Source organism: Nipponia nippon, unplaced genomic scaffold (genome assembly GCF_047370975.1).
Source record: "Nipponia nippon isolate SJK-2023a ecotype South Korea unplaced genomic scaffold, ASM4737097v1 scaffold_5, whole genome shotgun sequence".
Classification (NCBI taxonomy): domain Eukaryota; kingdom Metazoa; phylum Chordata; class Aves; order Pelecaniformes; family Threskiornithidae; genus Nipponia; species Nipponia nippon.
Genome location: NW_028262369.1, coordinates 44,548,459 through 44,566,807, shown reverse-complemented (window position 1 = coordinate 44,566,807; position 18,349 = coordinate 44,548,459). Strand labels below are relative to the sequence as shown.

The 18,349-nt window shown below is 41.2% G+C and overlaps 1 protein-coding gene across 4 annotated transcripts in view; it reads right to left on the bottom strand.

Moving 5' to 3' along the window:
* The window catches only part of EEIG2 (EEIG family member 2), a 28,177-nt gene extending 10,085 nt beyond the window's left edge, over positions 1 to 18,092 (bottom strand). For all 4 annotated transcript variants that reach the window (XM_087732204.1, XM_087732205.1, XM_087732206.1 and 1 more), the window contains exons 1-5: positions 17,720 to 18,092; positions 2,803 to 2,923; positions 2,145 to 2,174; positions 1,523 to 1,639; positions 283 to 329 (exon numbers count right to left, since the gene is read on the bottom strand). In XM_087732204.1, the coding sequence (XP_087588330.1) occupies positions 283 to 329; positions 1,523 to 1,639; positions 2,145 to 2,174; positions 2,803 to 2,923; positions 17,720 to 17,958 (554 nt within the window). In that variant the 5' untranslated portion in view covers positions 17,959 to 18,092. The remainder of the gene's footprint in view (positions 1 to 282; positions 330 to 1,522; positions 1,640 to 2,144; positions 2,175 to 2,802; positions 2,924 to 17,719) is intronic.
* Between the last annotated feature and the right edge of the window lie 257 nt (positions 18,093 to 18,349).

The window sequence follows — 18,349 nt, the reverse complement described above, 5'->3', positions numbered from 1 at the left end:
ATTTATTTTTTTTTTAATCGCAGAGGTACAGGCTGGTATTCTTTGCTTGACAATATACTAACTATTTAACAGCAAGGAGAACTATGATACTTCTACTGGTATTTTTACCATGTTAGCCATTATTCAGCTACCATCCCATTTTTTTTTGTGCCTTTGTTTTTTTTTTTTTTTTTAATATTGTTGCCAGATTGGAGAGATTGATAAATGCAAATTAGAAGTGTAATTCTGAACACAGAATGCATCACCAAAACATTATCCCACACAGATTTTTCATAAACTTACGTTTTAAAGCATGGGTCTCCAGACATTAGCTGCATGTTGATCAAAACCTATACATTAAGAAAAAAAAATGGAATTGGTCTGATACATGGTCATGTCACTAAGTTATACTTGCCACAAATCTTACATTTAAGTAAAATAAAATGGCATCATCACATATGCAAATAAACACACTTATGCAAAAACCTACATCTTTTTTCTTAGTACACATGCAAACAACACAAAATAGCATTTAAAGTAACATAGTTGCACATACAAGATTCTGCAAAAGATACATAGATCAGGAAGAATCTTAGAATCGTGAATAGTTAGGATGGTTTCAAGGGAAAAATAAAGAGACAGGAAATCTAAAAGATTAATGAGCAAACAGAATATTGTTTAGAACAGTGGGTGCTGAAGTACGTTCTTTGCTGAGAGTGTTTAGCAAACTGCTAGCATACAAGAACTGGTTGTGCTAACATCAGAGATGAAGTAAACCCACAAAAGGTAAATAATGCCATAGGACAACAATGCATTGAGAAGGCTTGTTAGCTGGGTCAATGCCATCAATTAAAAGTTTTCTGGAAAAAGTCTGTAACTGTCTTAAAGAAATCAGAAACTGCGTGCTTAAATGGTGTACTCAATAGTATGAGAAATTAATCCTAGTGTCTTGGTAGGAAAAGACATTTTAAAAAAATTTACTTGTAACATTCTGTATGTAATTCAGCTTACTCAGTTTTTTAAACTCCCTGGACTAATGGGAGAGAACAGCAGGGTGGGGTTCTTCCAACAATGCTCACCAACTGTTACACTGATTACAATCAAATAGAAAAGGGAAAGTTCCAGGAGCCACGGAGGTGTTGAAGCTGGCTTATACATAAATAGCCAATTAAGAGATTCACTCTTAGAAAAGCTGCACAGGAAGTTGCCCAGTCTTAAAGACATAATTGCTACATTTTTATGAATGTATTAACTTTTTCGTCGCGCTTCCCTCTTCCATTTTTCAATTCCTGTTAGAATAGGAATACTTTTTGAAAGCTCTTCTTTTACAGCTATCCAGCTCCATTTCAAAGAGTAGGACAAATTCTGTTTTTGACTGCATGGATTTTAATGATTCTCCCTAAACAATGCTGACATTTTTATTTTAAGTAGTTCTCCTTCTAGAAAGAGGTTCAGCAAATATGTTTTAAATTTCATTAAGTGCTTAATAATAACAGTTGTTCTCTGCTTTATTAGTTTAAGTACGATAAAGGAAACAAATTACTTTGAGAATGGAGTTATCCTGTCTTGTATTTTTGGTATCATAACCTTCCAGTAAACAGCGACGAGTGGTATTTCCCGATCCAGCAAACTCTGCTAGATTTAGATCTGCAAATCCCAGCTGTTAAGAAAAAAATGATAAAGTTAGTAGTAAGCATATCACTAAATGAAGGTACTTGCTACATGCACAGTATTGAGTGCCACTCAACAGCAGTTTCTCTCAAGTATGAGTAAGAGGATTCCCATCAAAGGGAGTGGCCCAAGGCAAAAAGCAGAAAAACTTTGAGTGTCAAATTCTGCATAGCTCTATTTTCAGTTAAAAATTAAAGTCTCAAGAGAAAAAAGAACAAGGAGAGTTTTCTTTATTTTTAAAAGTAAACACATGCAGAAGGGTTTACTTTTATTGACTCTTTCAACATACTAAATTGAAAGAAAAAAATTCTGGTGATATAACATTATTAAATATTAAACACACTGATAGAGAGTTCCAACGCCACTGTGTCACTATAACGCACATAATGAAATCATGGGTATTAGAGTACTATTCTGCAATTACTTTAAAAGGGCATAAAATGACAAGAAAGAAAAGCTAATTCATAGGCAAAATTAGATACATCTCAATTTACCTTTGCATATGCCTTTCCTCCTTTTAACTCCTAGGAAAAAAAGAAGAAAAGACATGCCATTAAGCCATTTAAGACACTGACTGGGGTTTTTTGGTTTGTTTTGGTTTGTTTTTTTTAGAAAAGCAAATACTAATCTTCATTTTAAAATAGCTCAACACACATTTGCTAGGCTGTACTGTTGTCATTTAGACTTTAGTATTAATATCTCCTCAGTGCTGGCCCGCAGGAGATTGTCATCTTGCGGAGGCGGGGAAGGGCAAGTGCCTGATGCTGACCAGCGTTTGGCTTTTGCAAAGTCTAGTGCCAAAGGTAGGAAGTGCTGCATACAAAATCCTGGTACTTAGCACAGTTCAAGGCTTCTAAGTTTACTGCTGCTCACTAGAAGTATCTATCAAGGGCTAACTTCATAACAACTGATGAGCAATTCCTTTGGTGTCCTGCTGGAATAAGCGTTCTTTTCAATAAGAATGTAAAAAAACCAGGGATTAGTCAAACTAAGGTAATTAATAAGATTACTATGAAATTTTGACTAGAATAATACCTGACATGGTTGCAGCTAAAGTTTGATTTATGAAGTTTATCAGACATTTAAAAATTAAACCAAAACAAGTGAAGAAAGAGCAGGGAAAGAGGAGAGGAGGGAAAAAGAGCTACTTACCTTCCGTACAGACACCCTGCAAATGCAAGTATCCAGAATCCCTGTTGTGGCACTGGCACTGATTTTACACATAAATAAGAACTTTTTCTTCCAGCGGACACAGTTTGCCTGTACTACCTCCCTGCAAACAGAGAACATATGCTTAGTGTCAGGTGCATATACATTCAGGACCATAAAATGCAATAGGACAGCTCAAGAACAAACACTGGTTCCGCTGTTTGTAGAGTAGTCACTTCATGCAAAATCTGATTCAAGGCCTGAATAATCATCCTTCATTCTTGTCTTTGTGTAGCAAGACCAATAACTGTTTCAAACCTTGAACACAATATTAGACCTACAGAAAAATTCAGCAGCCATGTGTTTTTGCTAATGAATGAGACCGTGATTTCTCCAGTTTGCCTCCGGAGAGTGAAGTCTTCCTGAACTGTAGCTCCCAGGCACTGTCTTCCAAGCTGCTGAGCTTTGGAATGTGCCCAAGATACCATCTTTGACAAGTAGTTTTTCAATCCAGAGAAAGGGAGCATCATACAAGCAGAACTAGATAAAGTGGAGGCCTGGAAAAGTACAAAGGAGATGATGTACGATAACCGGATACAAAGTAATGCACTTGGGGCAAACAAGAATTTCAGCTACATACTGGGAGCTTGCCGTTAGAGAGCAAAATAAGACGACTAATATCTGAATGGATTTGTTCATTGCAGGAGGATTACAACCTGACAATACGATGCTGCTGAAAAAAAAGGCAAAACGTAGGATGCTTTCAGCTGTATTAATGTTGGTATGTAAGGCTCAAATGGAACACATTATTCTGTTTGGGTAACTCTGGTTGAGCAAGAACAGACTCCCAAATGAACAGGTACAGGGAGGACAACTAGAAAACTCCTGTATCTTACAAGAAAAAAATACATATAATAAAAATACACTAAGTAATTCAAACACTTTAGAGACCAAATGACTTTAAGGCAAATAAAAAGTGGTTAGGACCAAAATAAGGCATAATCAAACACCCATTTAAAACTGAAAATTACAAGGTCTCAAACCACAGAACAAGTTTCTAGAACAGCCTTCGAATAAGAGAAGTAGGAGCAAAAAAAATCTTACTGTATTTAAAGACACGGTTGGCCAGTTTGTCAATAACAGGGGGCATAAGGACCAGTGATTCTGAGGGACTTGCCTCAATGATCAAAAGCTCTTTTCTAGTCCCACATTTCTAAACTTGGAACTTGGAACTGTGGAGAAACCGTGCTAGTTTCTTATACTGCTCTAATTGTTCACGTGCAGTCTTCACATATTAAAGCAATATTTGTCCTTTTCTTTCTCTTTTATTTTTCTAATACATACAGTCCTATGTTTTATATTAACTCCTTACAGCAGCTTGTTATTGAAGAGCCCATCCGACATCTTTAAGAGAGGCAGAATTCTATGGTTCTACATAAGCTGGAGTCAGAGTTTATCACCCGTGGAGAAATGATGAATCACAAGGCTCACGCAAAAGCTCCAATTTGCTGTGCTGGTGAGATTCCCAGCTACAGTGCTCACTGGCACCGTGACTTCCTAAGGCAGGAATAAACTAGCCTGCCTAAAATGAGTCAGCTCAATGACCACAACGGACTAACGGATTCTGATGATACAACACTGATTCATATTCAAGCATGTGACTTAAAAGGAACAGGCTCCGTACATCACGAGCTACCTACCTTTTATCCGTTTTGTTTTATATTGTAAACTTTCCTGTGCTTTGGAAAAAAAAATCCCAAACTGCTAGTATACCAGTTATTCAAATCCAAAATAGAAACTGAATTCAAAAAAGGCAAATTACTAATAGTTACACCCTCTACTGGAAACAGGCTCAAGCAAGAAGTCATCAAGTATAATACAACCTTAAAGCGATATTTGATAACTGCTAACATTTGTTACACTTAGAAGGCCTAGGAATAACTTGCGGCACTTCTGTGATAGTTGCTCAACTATCAGGTAAAGAAAGTAGTCAACTAGATGTCCACGGTCAAGCAGAACACAGCTATCCAAGTGCATGGTATAGGGGGTCTGCATATTTGCAGGTTTCATACACTGTGCTTAAGGATAACGCAACTTCTGAGAACGCTATTTTTCTGTAGATCACAGTGGTCCGGTGACTTAGAAATAAATTCTCCATAATTTACTTTTTTTTAAAGTTCTTTTTTTTTTTTTCTAAGTAACATTTTGAACTTATTGTAAAAGCGAAAAAATAGAAGACCTCATCTCTCTTAAAGACACCACCACATCAAGATCAGTTTTACCTTTCTCATGAGCTGTCTAGCTAGAAATTTTTGCTTCAAATAGAGAAGGGATATTTCTGTCACTATCTTAAGTCATTAAATGCACTGTAGTACTCTGATCCTTCTGTCAACAGCTCTATCAGGATAGACTGAGAATGCTAGAAGCTCTTATGAAACAATACTCGTGTCCTCTTGTGAGCACCAGAAGCAACAGGCCTGCATTGACACTGAAAGGCAATAGGCTTGCTCAGCCCTCAACCCTGCTGGGAGTTTTACCCTAACTTGCAGGAGTTTGTTAGACTACAAAGACTGAGCAAGAAGGGGAACTTGAATGCAGAGTAACTGATATAGTTGGTCAGGATTTTCTTTCACTGAAAACATCACATTTTGGCACACTGGTGGTATTCCTCCCCCAAAAATCCAAACACATACACACAAAAAATCCCAGAATCAGATTTTATAGGTAGTTTCAGCACAGCGTAAAGATCTCAGTTCTAACACACCGCTATAATTAAAAACCCTCTACATTAAGAGGATAATTAAAAATGCTGTCACGTAAACAAAGTGATTGTTGTAGTTGCCTGTCTGTTTCACTGGACTTCAAAGAGTTATTGAAATTAAATCTTACTAGAAATATCGAATCAATACTAAAATGCATGCAATTATACAAACCTTTATTAAGTTTCAAAAAGCAAGAACTCTTAACAATCCTTTGACTTAAGCTTTATCTCTAGTCTCACATCGAGGCATATCAGCTATAGCCATGAATCCACAGGGAGCCTGCATTTGCACACTGCTATGCATCCAGTATCTGCAAAACAATCTAGTCTTGAGTGTCCTTTTGGAAACTAGAAGCAATGTAGATTTTCTGCTAGTCATTGTAAGGCTATAAAAGAATGCTACAAGACTGGAATTGTTCACTTGTCATCCATAAAGGTCAGAAAATCCCTTCACATAACTTCTGCTCATCATGCAAGTAGGACAGTTGTCACCACCGTTACCACCCTTCCCTTATCACCCAGGATACCACTGGGACCACCAGTAACAGAATCACTTCTCCTCCTGTTCGTCATTTCACGAAGTTCTTGTAGTGTTTTTACATCGGTAGCATTTCCAGTTATTAATAATATTTTTTCCTACAAAGAATGCCTTTGATTTTCTGGATGTTTCTGTAAACTCGTAAGGTCAAAATAATGTACTGAAATCTTTGTACAGCTCAGTGTTATGGTTCAGGTTACGTTTCTGCTTTTCAGAACAGCTTTCCACCTCTATAGCAAGCTACAGTCAAAGCAGCTTTACATTGTGCAGTTATACAGTGTTCCAGGCATCACTCGCATTATAGTAAAAGATAATTTAGTGAACATTAAATGTAGTATTTTCCCTTGTAAATACAAGATACAAGTAACATCTGTTTGATAAATGTAAGTGTCCTTGAAACCTTTAAGGATCTTGAACTTATTTCAACATACCAAGTATATCATTGTTCACGTAAGGAAGATAGCACAAAACCACTATGCTTTTGGAAGACTCAATCCACTCGTATCACAGGTCAGGATTTATTCAGGCAAATAATTTAATAAACATTAAATAGGACGATCAGGTTTTTAAGTTCTCTTACAAACAAGAAATTAAAAGTTCAGTAAAAATGCCTCAGTTATAGACATTGATGCTCTAATTCTTGTAAAAATAAAATCAGGTAAAACCAGGAATACCCCTTCCTCCTCATAAGGACCTCAAAACAAATATCATTAGTTTCTTTCACTGGCACATTGTTTTAAAAACCAAGATATTTGAAACATTTGTACACAACGTGCACACACCCCCCCCCACCCCCAACAGTTCTTCTAATTCCATTATACAAAGAAAAATTTAATATATTTTAATGAAGGTAATTTTTGTGTGAAGAAAAGCACCAGGAAGTTATTCCTCTCACGCGGCAAAACCCAAGTCAAATAATCAGAACATTTAAAAGTAATATCTAAGTTTCTGAAATTCTTAGTACAAGTGCAAGGCCTTTAGAAAATAAACAGTTATATTGATTCGTTACTATGGAAATGAACCCAGAGAGCTTCTTGGCAACTGTGCCTACGCTACAGGGCACGCTGGAGAAAGCTTTCCGCTATGAGTCAGTTTCCTATGAGCCTCACAGTCACTTTACCACATGCAAAGCAAAACCAGTTGTTTTATTATTCAAAATATATCTTAGTTACTAAGATGCATTCAAATACATACTAGGTTGTCATGCTTGAATGTAACTTAATGAATGCTGTCAGTAAGACCTAACAAAGAATAAATTGAATAGACAGGTATTTTAAGATAAATTGATTCCAAAGTATACTTTAAGTTACCATCAGTTTAACAAATTAAGTGTTTTTTCTTTAGAGGGACAATTTCACATTGACTAAATTTCAAATACAAGATTTCAGCTCTAGGCAAGTCTTTTTCTGTATATATTTTAGGTACTGTACACAATTGCCATTTAGAATGATGAATTAAAGTCTTGTTTTTACTCTTCTGATCCACAAAAGAGAAAATCAACAAGAAAACTAACACAAAAGAAACAACAAAACCTATTCCAGTCAACTCCTCATCCTAATTTGTTAACAAGTGATGGGCTCTTCCCCACCCCCACCCCCCCACCCCCCAAGGTTCTTGTGACCTGCAGATTGTGTTCATTTCCACATGGATAAAGGCTATGAATAATGGCTTGTTTCAGCAAATAGCCACAACTGCAAAAATAAATTAGTTTTAAGGACATTAAGCGTCATGGGAAAAATCCCTTCTTGCCAAACGGAAAAGCTTTAGCAGGAGAGGCTTAGAAATAAAGAAGCCAAAACTCCTTGTGGGCATTTACCAGAATACTGTGTTCCATTAACTAGAAAATTGTTTATTCAAGTTTTAATCTGAATTATTCTAGACAGCAAATTATGACCTTGAGCCATATGGGGATGACTATGTTAAACGGATTGTTTTTCTAGTGCGATTACTTTAGAATCATTGGTCACCAAAGAGACAAAAAAATTGTGAGCACTTGTTTTCAGTTTTAAGATGCCATTCAGTCTTTACATCAGACTACTTTCACATGAAACTACTTCTAGAAATACTTTCGGGATCAGTTGGGTCAGTACACTTCTTTATGTTAAGGGGTGTTTGCTTAGACATTTGACAGCTTTTGTACAGAACATGAGTTACCTGCTCACTATAAATACCTTGAAAAAATAGCTTTTTCACTCCATGAAATAAATGGGAATATTATTGTTATAATTATTATTTTTTTAAAGCTGGTAGTTTGATGGGAGGGTTGCTTTGAACTTCTAAGAATTGTTGAGGCCAGGTTCTTAGAGTCCAAAGTACAACGAATAAAATGCCTTTAGAAGAGTTATCTCTGAGCGAGTGCAACTTTTCCAATATTGCCTAAGTTTTGCTTGCTTCTTTTAGGGGAAAACATATCATGTTGATGAGGTAGTGCAAGAGAAGCGAGGCTGCTGCAGCTCCACTCCCCAGATCCAAGCAGTAGCGAGGCTAAAGATGCGTTCCTGGTAAGCACCCGCACACACCACACGGACACAGCCGGCCACACGGATCACAGGCACACAGAGCACTTGCAGAGACAGCCAGCACCAACAGCCTCACCCCACTCCCCTCTCTGGCTGAACAGGAGACAGGTCTGCTAGCAAGACCCATTATATATATATATGGCTCCCAGGCTACACCACCTTCTCGACAGCTAGTCTGGCTTGATCCCTGACAGCATTTACACACTCGCACACCTGCACTCGCTCCAGGTGCTGGCGCCACAGGCACACAGGTCTCTGACTCCTGGTCCCATCGCAGCGGCTGGGACTTGGGTTTCACTCATCTGGTCTCTCCAGTTGCTGGCACCCAGGCACATGGGTGCTCTGGCCCACGTTCCCACACCAGTTGCTGGCACCAAGACTCTCACTCACTCCAGTTGCTGGCACAATGGACACACAGGCCCCTGTGACCCACGGTCCCGCTCCCGTAGCTGGCACTTAAGTCCACTCACTCAGGTCTCTCCGGATGCTGGCACCACAGGCACCCAGGCCCTCTGATACAGTCTTGACTCCAGTTGCTGGCACTCAGACGCCCCCCAGCTGGGGCAGGGTATCATTTTAGCTCCCCCACCCTCTGCTGCCTTTGTTTCCTGCGCTTGTTTGTGGGTGCGCATATGAACTTTTATCACCTAACCTAACAGCTTCCTTTGATCAACTCTTGGCTAAATAAATTTAATACAGTTAGCTCTGTCCTTCTGATACAGTGTTCAGTAGATTGGAGTAACACAGAGTTATTTTTAGTGTAGGAAACAGTCTTTTAAAATGGGAACAATATCCCATTCATATATGTTTTTTATATGTATAGCCTTTTTTATACATACATATATATATATATATATAAACAAACATCTTTCTTCTGCAGAATGTCAGAGCACCTAATAAAGAATGCCAGTGTCATGATCCCACGTTACAGAGACAGGAATTAAGGCATTAGCCTATAATCTAACAGTTTACCAGCCACAGTTTCAGCACCCTCAGTGGTTCAGGTACTTTACAGTAAAATTTGACCTTTGCTAGGCTATCTTTAGCATTAGGAAGGTACTGTTGGATATAGAGTTCTCACATAATGGTTTGGCATGCAAGAGAATACCCTCTCAGACCCCTCTTACCCAAAATATTCTTCCATTTCAAATTTGTGCAGTCTCACCGTTGTGAGATACAGGTACTCGTGCAACAGGCTCCCAGAGCAATTGAGTGGCTGTCTTAACAATCCACTTTCAAGCAAAACTTTGTGCGCTACTATTCAGTCTCCCAAGATTTGCCAAGTCACTTGGTATTTGTAAAGCATTAAGATCCTCAGAAGAAAATTACTCTCACTACACAGAAATGTAGTCATCTTCTTTGGTTTAGATCCACATAGCTGAAGTGTCAAACAATACGGTTTACTCATGTCTTTTAATATCTCTACTGTACACACAAATATAAACAAGGTCACCCAAAAGAGATCCTTCAAATTAAACTAAAATCCTTACTGCTAAGTTGATAACGGGAGTAGAAACAAACACAAATAGACAAATATGGAATTAACACAGGTATTTTAAGGCAAATAAAAAGAGATCTAGTACCAACACCAGTACCAATTTTATTCAAATATATTCTAGGCACCTCATACACATAAGTTAATACATGTAACATACGTGCTGTCCATGCATGTACCAATTCCAACCTCATCATCTTTAAAGAATATTGAGCTACAAAAGAGCAAAAAATATTCAATATAACTTTTCAAATACCAAGCTCTGCTTTAAATTGTTATTTGATAACCAGAATGCTAAATTTAGTCTTCGTATAGAAAGATGCATCTCTTGAAGCTAGAGGTCAGAGCATGATCTCCAATGTATACACTGTAGTAAACTTCTGCAAAGCTTCAATGTATTTCTTGTATTCAGGAAGAAATACAGTTTACTTTTCCTTTAATATTCTGTGTTTCCTCCATGCCTGAGTCATATAAGAAGATACATTCTCTCCAACAAAAACATTTTTTCCTAAGCATTGCAAAAAAAAAAAAAATTAACAAAACCATTTACAAACAGAGCTTCAGTGTTTCACAAAATTCAGCACTAAGCAAACCAGCAAACAGCTGGCTCTGCAGGAAGAGCTCCACTTGTTTAAAGTGCACAGCTCCCCAGTTAATTTGCTGTTAGTACATGCGAAACTTTAACAGAGCAATCATTTTCTATTCCACATATTTTTACTAATAATAAACAGGTTTAATCTTTAACTAGCAACATGTCAAGTATTTCTTATAAAATAGGTATAAACTGAGCATCACACGGAACTAGAGCTGCTTTGGAATACTTTTACTTATGAAAAACTGCTGGTTACAGGCAAATGCAGAGACCTAAAAGGGAATTAGCACTGTGAAGGGCAAACTGCAATAGCAAGACTGTAGCCAGCAGTTCAAAGGAAGCAATTGTTCCCCTCCGTTGAACATTTGTGAGGCTGTATCTGCAGCACTATGTGCGTTTTTGGGGCCCTCTGGGTAGCAGACACTGATAAACCAAAACAAGTCCAGGGGGTGTGAGATGAGGGTCTGGAGTCAGGGATGAGGAGGGTGAAGCACCTGATGCAGGAGAAGTTGGGAACGTGGGATTTTTACAATCTGAAGAAGACCTAATTGCTATCTTCAGCCATCTCTATTGAGTTAGAGAGAAGACAGAGACAGTTTTTTCTTAGTGGGGAGTAGAGAAAGGAAGAGCAACAACAAGAGAAATTCCAATAAAATAAGGGAAAAACATTCACAATAAAAGTGGTGAAGCAGAGGGCAGGTTGTCCACAAAGACTGGAATCCCCATTCTTACAGATTTTCTAAAGCTGATAGGACAAAACTCTGAGCTTCCTGATCTAATTGAAATTTGTCTTGCTTTGAGTAGGAAGTTGGCCTACGTGATCTCTAGCACGCCCCGCCACCCTAAATTATTCCACAAACAGAAACAGTCCTTTAAAATACAAAGGCAATTGGGTGCTGTGGTGCTTGCAAATGGCAAGTTTATGACAGCAAAATACTGTGGTCCATGTACGGTGCTGGGGGCAGGAAAAACCCAGCAACATCACCAGCTCTTTTAAACCGAAGTGCCTATTCTTCTGCACAAGCCAGACACATGAAGCATAAAAGCTTTTCCCCCCACCCCCTCCTCTTTAACAGATGCCTGTCATGCATCTCTTTTCAGGAACTTTTTCCTGAAAAGCTAGCTGTTGCTGTATCTTTTACCAGTACTTACAGTTACAGTAAGAAAAGTATCACAAGAATGAGCCCTTTTCATAACTGCAATAACCAGTTACATCCCATGCAAAATGTAGTCTGTACGAACATTTTCTTAATCTCCTACTGTAGCCCAAAGATGACTCCCTTCAAATCTGATTTTATTTTCTTTAGTCCTTTGATTAATTCTTTGATTTTCCTCCAATCTATTTCAAAGATTTGATTTCTTCATCCCTCTTATTTCCACACCGTTCGTCTTCCACCTTTATACATTAACTCTCCCATTAATATTTTAGCCTTAGTTTCTTCCCCTTCAGCCCTGTCCAGAATGTCCACACCAATCCTTGTACATCACGTTACCTTCCTCAAGCATATTCGCTATGTCTGTTGTCTAAACCCATTTCATTGTAACTATTAATGAAAGGCTGAAGAAGTACAAAGAAACTACATTTTTTAAAAAAAAAAAAAGTTACCATTTGTGTAGAGAACTTCCCCTTCTTATCTCTTCCTCTCTGCAGGGAGGAACAGGGCCTGGAAGCTGCTCCACCAACAGTCTCTTCACAACTGAGAAAACACTAAGTGGACATTCGGGAATCTGAAAAGAGCAGCTACAAAATCGCAAGCCAGGATTCTTATCCCACTGCCCATTTGCCTCACAGCACCTGAAAACTTATTTTGTTTCAGTTTATCCAACTGCAAACCCGGTTACAGCTGAAAAGCTATGAGAAGTAGCATTGTCCATTACCAACTCTGAAGACTGTCAACAGGATTCATACATCATGCAGGAAGATGAGAGTGATAGGGACAGTAATTTATGTGACAGGTATGTTTTTCTAAGAAGTACTTTTGTTTAAAAACAGAGAGCTGCTTAAGCTGTGTTGCTATCAGGAGAAATTTTCCCTTTCAAATGCAATAGCAGCAACAGGGAAAACAATAGTTAAAAAGCAATTTGATGAGTCCAGTGAGGCAGAAAATGTACTTGCTGGAGTCACAAAAACCAGATGTAGTTTTAGGCAGTCGAGAAGGACATAGCCAAGCATCGGTAGAAGTAAGAAGTACTTAATATCTGGAAGATAAGAAATCAATGTCTACAGAACACAGTTACATACTCTAGCCTGTATCTATTAGGAGTAAGAATATATTCATGCAAGTAATGCAAGATGTCTGAGACTGCCTCTCAGGACTCAAGAGTGTGCTGTACATTAGGGAAAAACAAAACAAAACAAAACAAAAAAACCCAACAAACCTTCCCTGGAATCTGTTGGAGAATAAAATGTTTTGATGAAAAAGTTATAGTTCTCAGCTGCCCGTAATCTCTGTCACACAGATACCGATCATAATCAGCTTCTTAGTTCTGATTGTTGTGTTGTAAAAGAAGGGAGAGAGAAACATCAGCATTCTAAAGTGTCAGAAATCAGATCTCAAAGGCAGGGGAATATGACCAAACCGAAGACTGCAGTCGTAAGAACACACCAACCAAGAAGTCCTTTCCTTGAGTGGGGTGCGGCTGGAAATTGAGCTAAAAATGTAACTACCAGGCTTATAACTACGGTAGCCTTAATCTATACAGTACAGTGTTGAAAGTACAGCCTCGCGAAATAAGATCCTTTACTTTCCAAAACTTCTTTGATTTCCTCATGTCCCATCTGTTCTTTTGCTGCTGGTTGAGCAACAACTCAGCCTGTGAGCAGTTATCTACTCTAGGGGCCCATCAATTATTTCTTCAGCCTATTAAAACGAGGGCAGTTGCGGACAGCCTGTACTTTCAATATATTTATGTCTGCATTAGACTAGCCTTGAATAAATATGCTTAGCATTTAGTCAAGTCTATACCTTAAAATAGTATTTTTTTTTATCTGTTCAAAATATTCATAGGTGTAATTTCTGCCCTGGAATAACCTTCTGTCCTTTCACGGTGCAATAGACATTATGTGCACAATATTGTATGGCCAGACAGTGTATAGATACATAGTATCCTGGAATCTGCACATGGATCCTGTATTAACGTATCCAGTTTCAAAGAGAGATATCTCTTATCATCATTGGCCCAGGGAAAAATAGAAACATAGAGAGACGCCTTTCCACATAGGAAGCCAGGCTTAAGCTAGAAAGTTTTCTAAATGAAAATGAGGTTTGTTAGCATAACTTTGCATGCATCCACAGTCTATTTGCCGAAAATCCACCCTTTGTTAGAAAAATCTAAAAATACTATTGTAAAGATCCAGAAGCCATATTAGAAAGCAATTTCAAAAAGGGGAGGGCAGGAATTACACTGTATGGCTGACTGGCAGTTTACTAAAACAACCAAACAAAACCTCCCCCCTCCCACAACTCCCTCCAAGGTTTTCCGTGTTGTAGAGCCAAAGCTTACAACCAATTCATTCTCCCTAGAACTCCAGGGTCCTATTCTTGCACACACACTCAGACATTCCCTTCCCGCCCCCCCAGGTTTAAACACCGCAACTACTTGGCTGTTCAATGTCCTTTGATCAAAATATTATTTGACAGTACCAGATTACTTTAAAGAGTTTAATATTTTGTCAGGTAATTAAGCATTTAGCATTATAATACAGAATTTTCTTTCCCTATAGTAAATATTCACAAATATGCACGGGGAAGTTTCAAATAGAAGTTTTCAAATTGGAGTTTTAAAAAACTATGTACAAACACAAAAAAAACACAGTCATGTGTAAACAATTAATATGGTTGCTCTTTATACACAAACCAGATCGCTATGTACTGCACTACACAAGCTGGTTTTATCTGGTCACAGAATTTCTGTACACCTCAGGCACACCTCCGTGTCAGCCAGAAAAGCGGTTGGACTCTGACAACAAGTCTCCAATAGCCGGGACCATGTCTTCATAATACATTTCTTACATATCTCTTTCTCAGTAGAGATCTGAGAAGTGAAAAACATTTTTTCAGTAGCTTGAACTTTCATCTGGCTTCTTTTTGTCCCACTTTGTCGTTCAGAGGGATGACCTAGGTACCACACTGCTTGCAGGATCAGGCCTTTAATCGTTCATACAGCATGATCCACACAGGGCTGAAAAGCAGACCGCTTCAATCTGTTTTCATTACAACTCACTACATATAGGCCTTTATTCCAATGCTCCCAGCCTGCGTTTTTATGACGTTTCTTTCTCAATGAGTAAGCTTTGGAAAGAAAATGCTAATAATGTTAGGCTGGTTTATAGCTTGTTGATATGACTGCCTTTCTATTTTGCGCTTGGTGGTTTGGGGGGGGGGGAGTGTTTGTGGTTTTTTTGGGGGGTTTTTTGGTTTGAGCTTTTTGTTTGTTTGTTTGTTTTTGTTGTTTTTGTTGGGGTTTGTTTTGGTTTTTGTTTTTTTTTTTAAGGCAAGAGGCAGCATGGCTTTGGTTTGTATCAGTACCAACTTGAGAACTTAGTAACTTCTCCCCCCAAAATTACAGTCTACTAGACTTCAGTCAGTAACAAAAATAAAAGCCAGTTTTTCCATGTATTATACAATATCTGAGATGAGTTTGTGTATTACTTTCTGAAACACAGTGGAGTTCTTCAGACTTCTTTTATAACGTTACAGAGATCACTATTTTAAGGATCCAACTGCCAGCTCACGCTGAAACTAATAAATGCACGCAACTAGAAAATGATGGCCATTAAAAAAAGTTTGCCACTGACAAGTTTTGAAATGCTGCCACTCTGATGTTAACTTAATTTCTTCCTTATTTATTCAGACCTTTGCTGAATCACCGCTGTGAAAATCCATCTGTTAATTCTTAAGCCAATAGCAAAGGCACTCCCTAAATTGGCACTGAAGGATCATTGCAGAGGAATTCTTTACCTTCCTACCAGCATACCTCAACACTTCTCAGTCCAGCAGGAATGGGCCACTTACACTCACAGGGACTTCGATATACCAGCATATGTTTCACTGCTGTTCTTATTTTTAAACCGTACCCCCAGAAAAAGAAAAGGAAAGAATTTCAAAGCTTCCTTGACTCCAACACAATACTTCAACACAATTTTTTTTACATCGTCACACTTCCACTGGCACTTCCTATGTACGCATACTACCTCCTATCCTGCATATTTTACTCTAATACACTGTTCACATCCATGAAGAGATACACGTATGCTTTTGAGCTTTTAATTTTAGCGTCATAAACAGGCAAGGCAAAAAAGGCTAAGATCACAATAATGTACCAAAAAACATCAGCGCAGCTGAAATCAACTCCTTTAAAATAGAGATACTGTCCAGAAGATTTATGTCAGCCTGTGGAAATGACTTCAAGGCAGTAAGGGCTGCATTAGGACAGCAATGGCACATTAGTGCCTAAACTCATGATTATCATCCTCATTTATTACTCATGAGAAGAAAAACGTTGCAGAAACGTTGCAAGAAAAACATTGAAGAAAAAAAGAGAGACATGAAATGAGAGCAGAACACTGAAGAGTTGAAGACCCTCCAGCTGTACAGAAGGAAAATTGATCTTCAATTATACACGCCAGTATAACAGAATGGTTAAATAAGGAGGTTTTAGGCCAAAGCTACATTTTTATGCTCTTTATTCTCCTTGATTAATTCTGTTTACAGAATCAAAAGCAGATAACTTAGCAAGCTCTGTAACAGCAGTATTTTAATAAGAAAATAACTGAATATTCATAGATTTGCTACTGATTTCTGTCTGCTCCCGGAATTCTATGAGACATTTTTCAGTAAGTCCTTTTTGTAATAACGTTAAGGTAATATAATAACCCATACAACATGAACAAGTGTAACGGGAGGGTAGTCTCCTCCTCCCCAGACCTGAAGCCACAGCACACCCTTCCTATTGACAAGGTTCTGCCTCTGCCTGGTACCTGGAAAAAATTAACCCACTTGCACCCTGTTTGCCCATCGCCACCAGTGGATGAGGAAGCCACCGTCACAGCAGACGACGGCTCTATTGCTGAGGCACAAAAGAAGAAAAGAAAAAGAAGAAGAAGAAAAAGACACCTGTCTACTGCTGCACTTGCGCTGCAGAATTAAGCCTGAACAGGGTCAGCAACGCGTGTGCCCTGAACACCTACAGGAAACGAGCGCGCTTTGCTGTGAAGCTGTTTACGTTGACTCTCCACGTCGATATCCACAGAACGAAACACAGTGAGCCAGTGTCCCACAGAATGAAACGTTAAGGTCGCACAACTCACGTTCACAGGGGAGAGCTCCGACTTCAGACTTGGCGGCAAGAAATCCCTTCCCCTCCCGTTACCCACGCAGTCGGCAGGCTTTATAGCTCAAGGCGTTGCAGCACAAGCGACCGGTTTCTCTAGGGCAACCCTCACCCACTCACGGATTCATTTCCCCCGTTATCCGGTGTTAAAGAGCCTCAACATTTACTTTAAAGTGCTTCGACTTCAAGCAGCGAGCAGCCAGGCAGACGAGGAGTCTACAAGCGCTCCCGCACATATTCTCTATTGCCGTCGATGCTGGCAAGGCGGACGGGACGAGAAGACCGCTAGCCCGCCCGGGGGCAAGCCGTGCCACCGGAGCTTTGCACGGCCGTGCCCGCCTCCCTTCCCGAGGGGAACAGCGAGCAGCGCGCCCGCGGCCGCCGGCCCCGGCTGGGGACCGGCGCCACCAGCGGCCCCGGGGCAGCCGCCGGCGCGGGGAGCAGCGGCGCGGCCGCTCCCGCCCCGGGCCCCGGCCCACGGCCGCCGCACGGCGGGAGCCGGCCTCGCCCCCGCGCGGGGCGCCGCCGAGGGCGGCCGAGGAGCGGGCGGAGGGGGCCGCGCAGGCGGGCGGGCGGCCGCCCCGGCCCTCGGCGGGGCGCGGACTCGAGCGGAGCCCCTGGGAAAGGGGCGGCCGCCGGCGCCCCGGCAGCCGCTCGGCTCGCCAGCCCCGGAGGCACCTACCGGGAGGACTCCCCGCTGAAGCTGCCCCCGTCCAGCAGCCGCACCTTGCAGAAGAGGATGCCGTTGACGAAGGGCACGGAGGAGAGCTCGTCCAGCTCCAGCTCCACGCGGAACTTGAACTTCTTCTTCTTCGTCATGATGAAGGCCATGGGCCGGGGGCCCCCCGGGGGCCGCCCCCAGGCCCGCTCGGGGCCGCGCGGCAGCTCCCCTCCGCGCCGGCCGCCCCGCTCCGCTCCCATGCCCGGAGCGAGGGCGGCACCGCCGGGCCGGCGCGCCGGCCGCTCCCCGCTCAGCCTCCCGGCCAGCGCTTACATGGCAGCCGGCGCCTCCCTTTCAAACCCGCCCGCCTCCGCTCCGCCCGCTGCCGGCAACGGCTGGCGGCGGGGCGCGGCCGGCGGCAGCCATGCGCTGGCCCTGGCGAGCCCCGGCCGCCGCCGCCGCCGCCGCGCACAGGCCGGCCGCGCGTTCCGCCAAGGAGCTGGCCGGTGCCGCTGCGCGGCGCTTGCACAGGGGCACCTCGGCGTGCCGCGCTGGCCCGCAGCGCGGGGGTCCGGCCCGGGGGGCAGGCGGCCGCAGCCCCGGCGGAGCGCAGCTTGTGCCCTCCGCTCCCACCCAGCCGGCTGGGGCGGC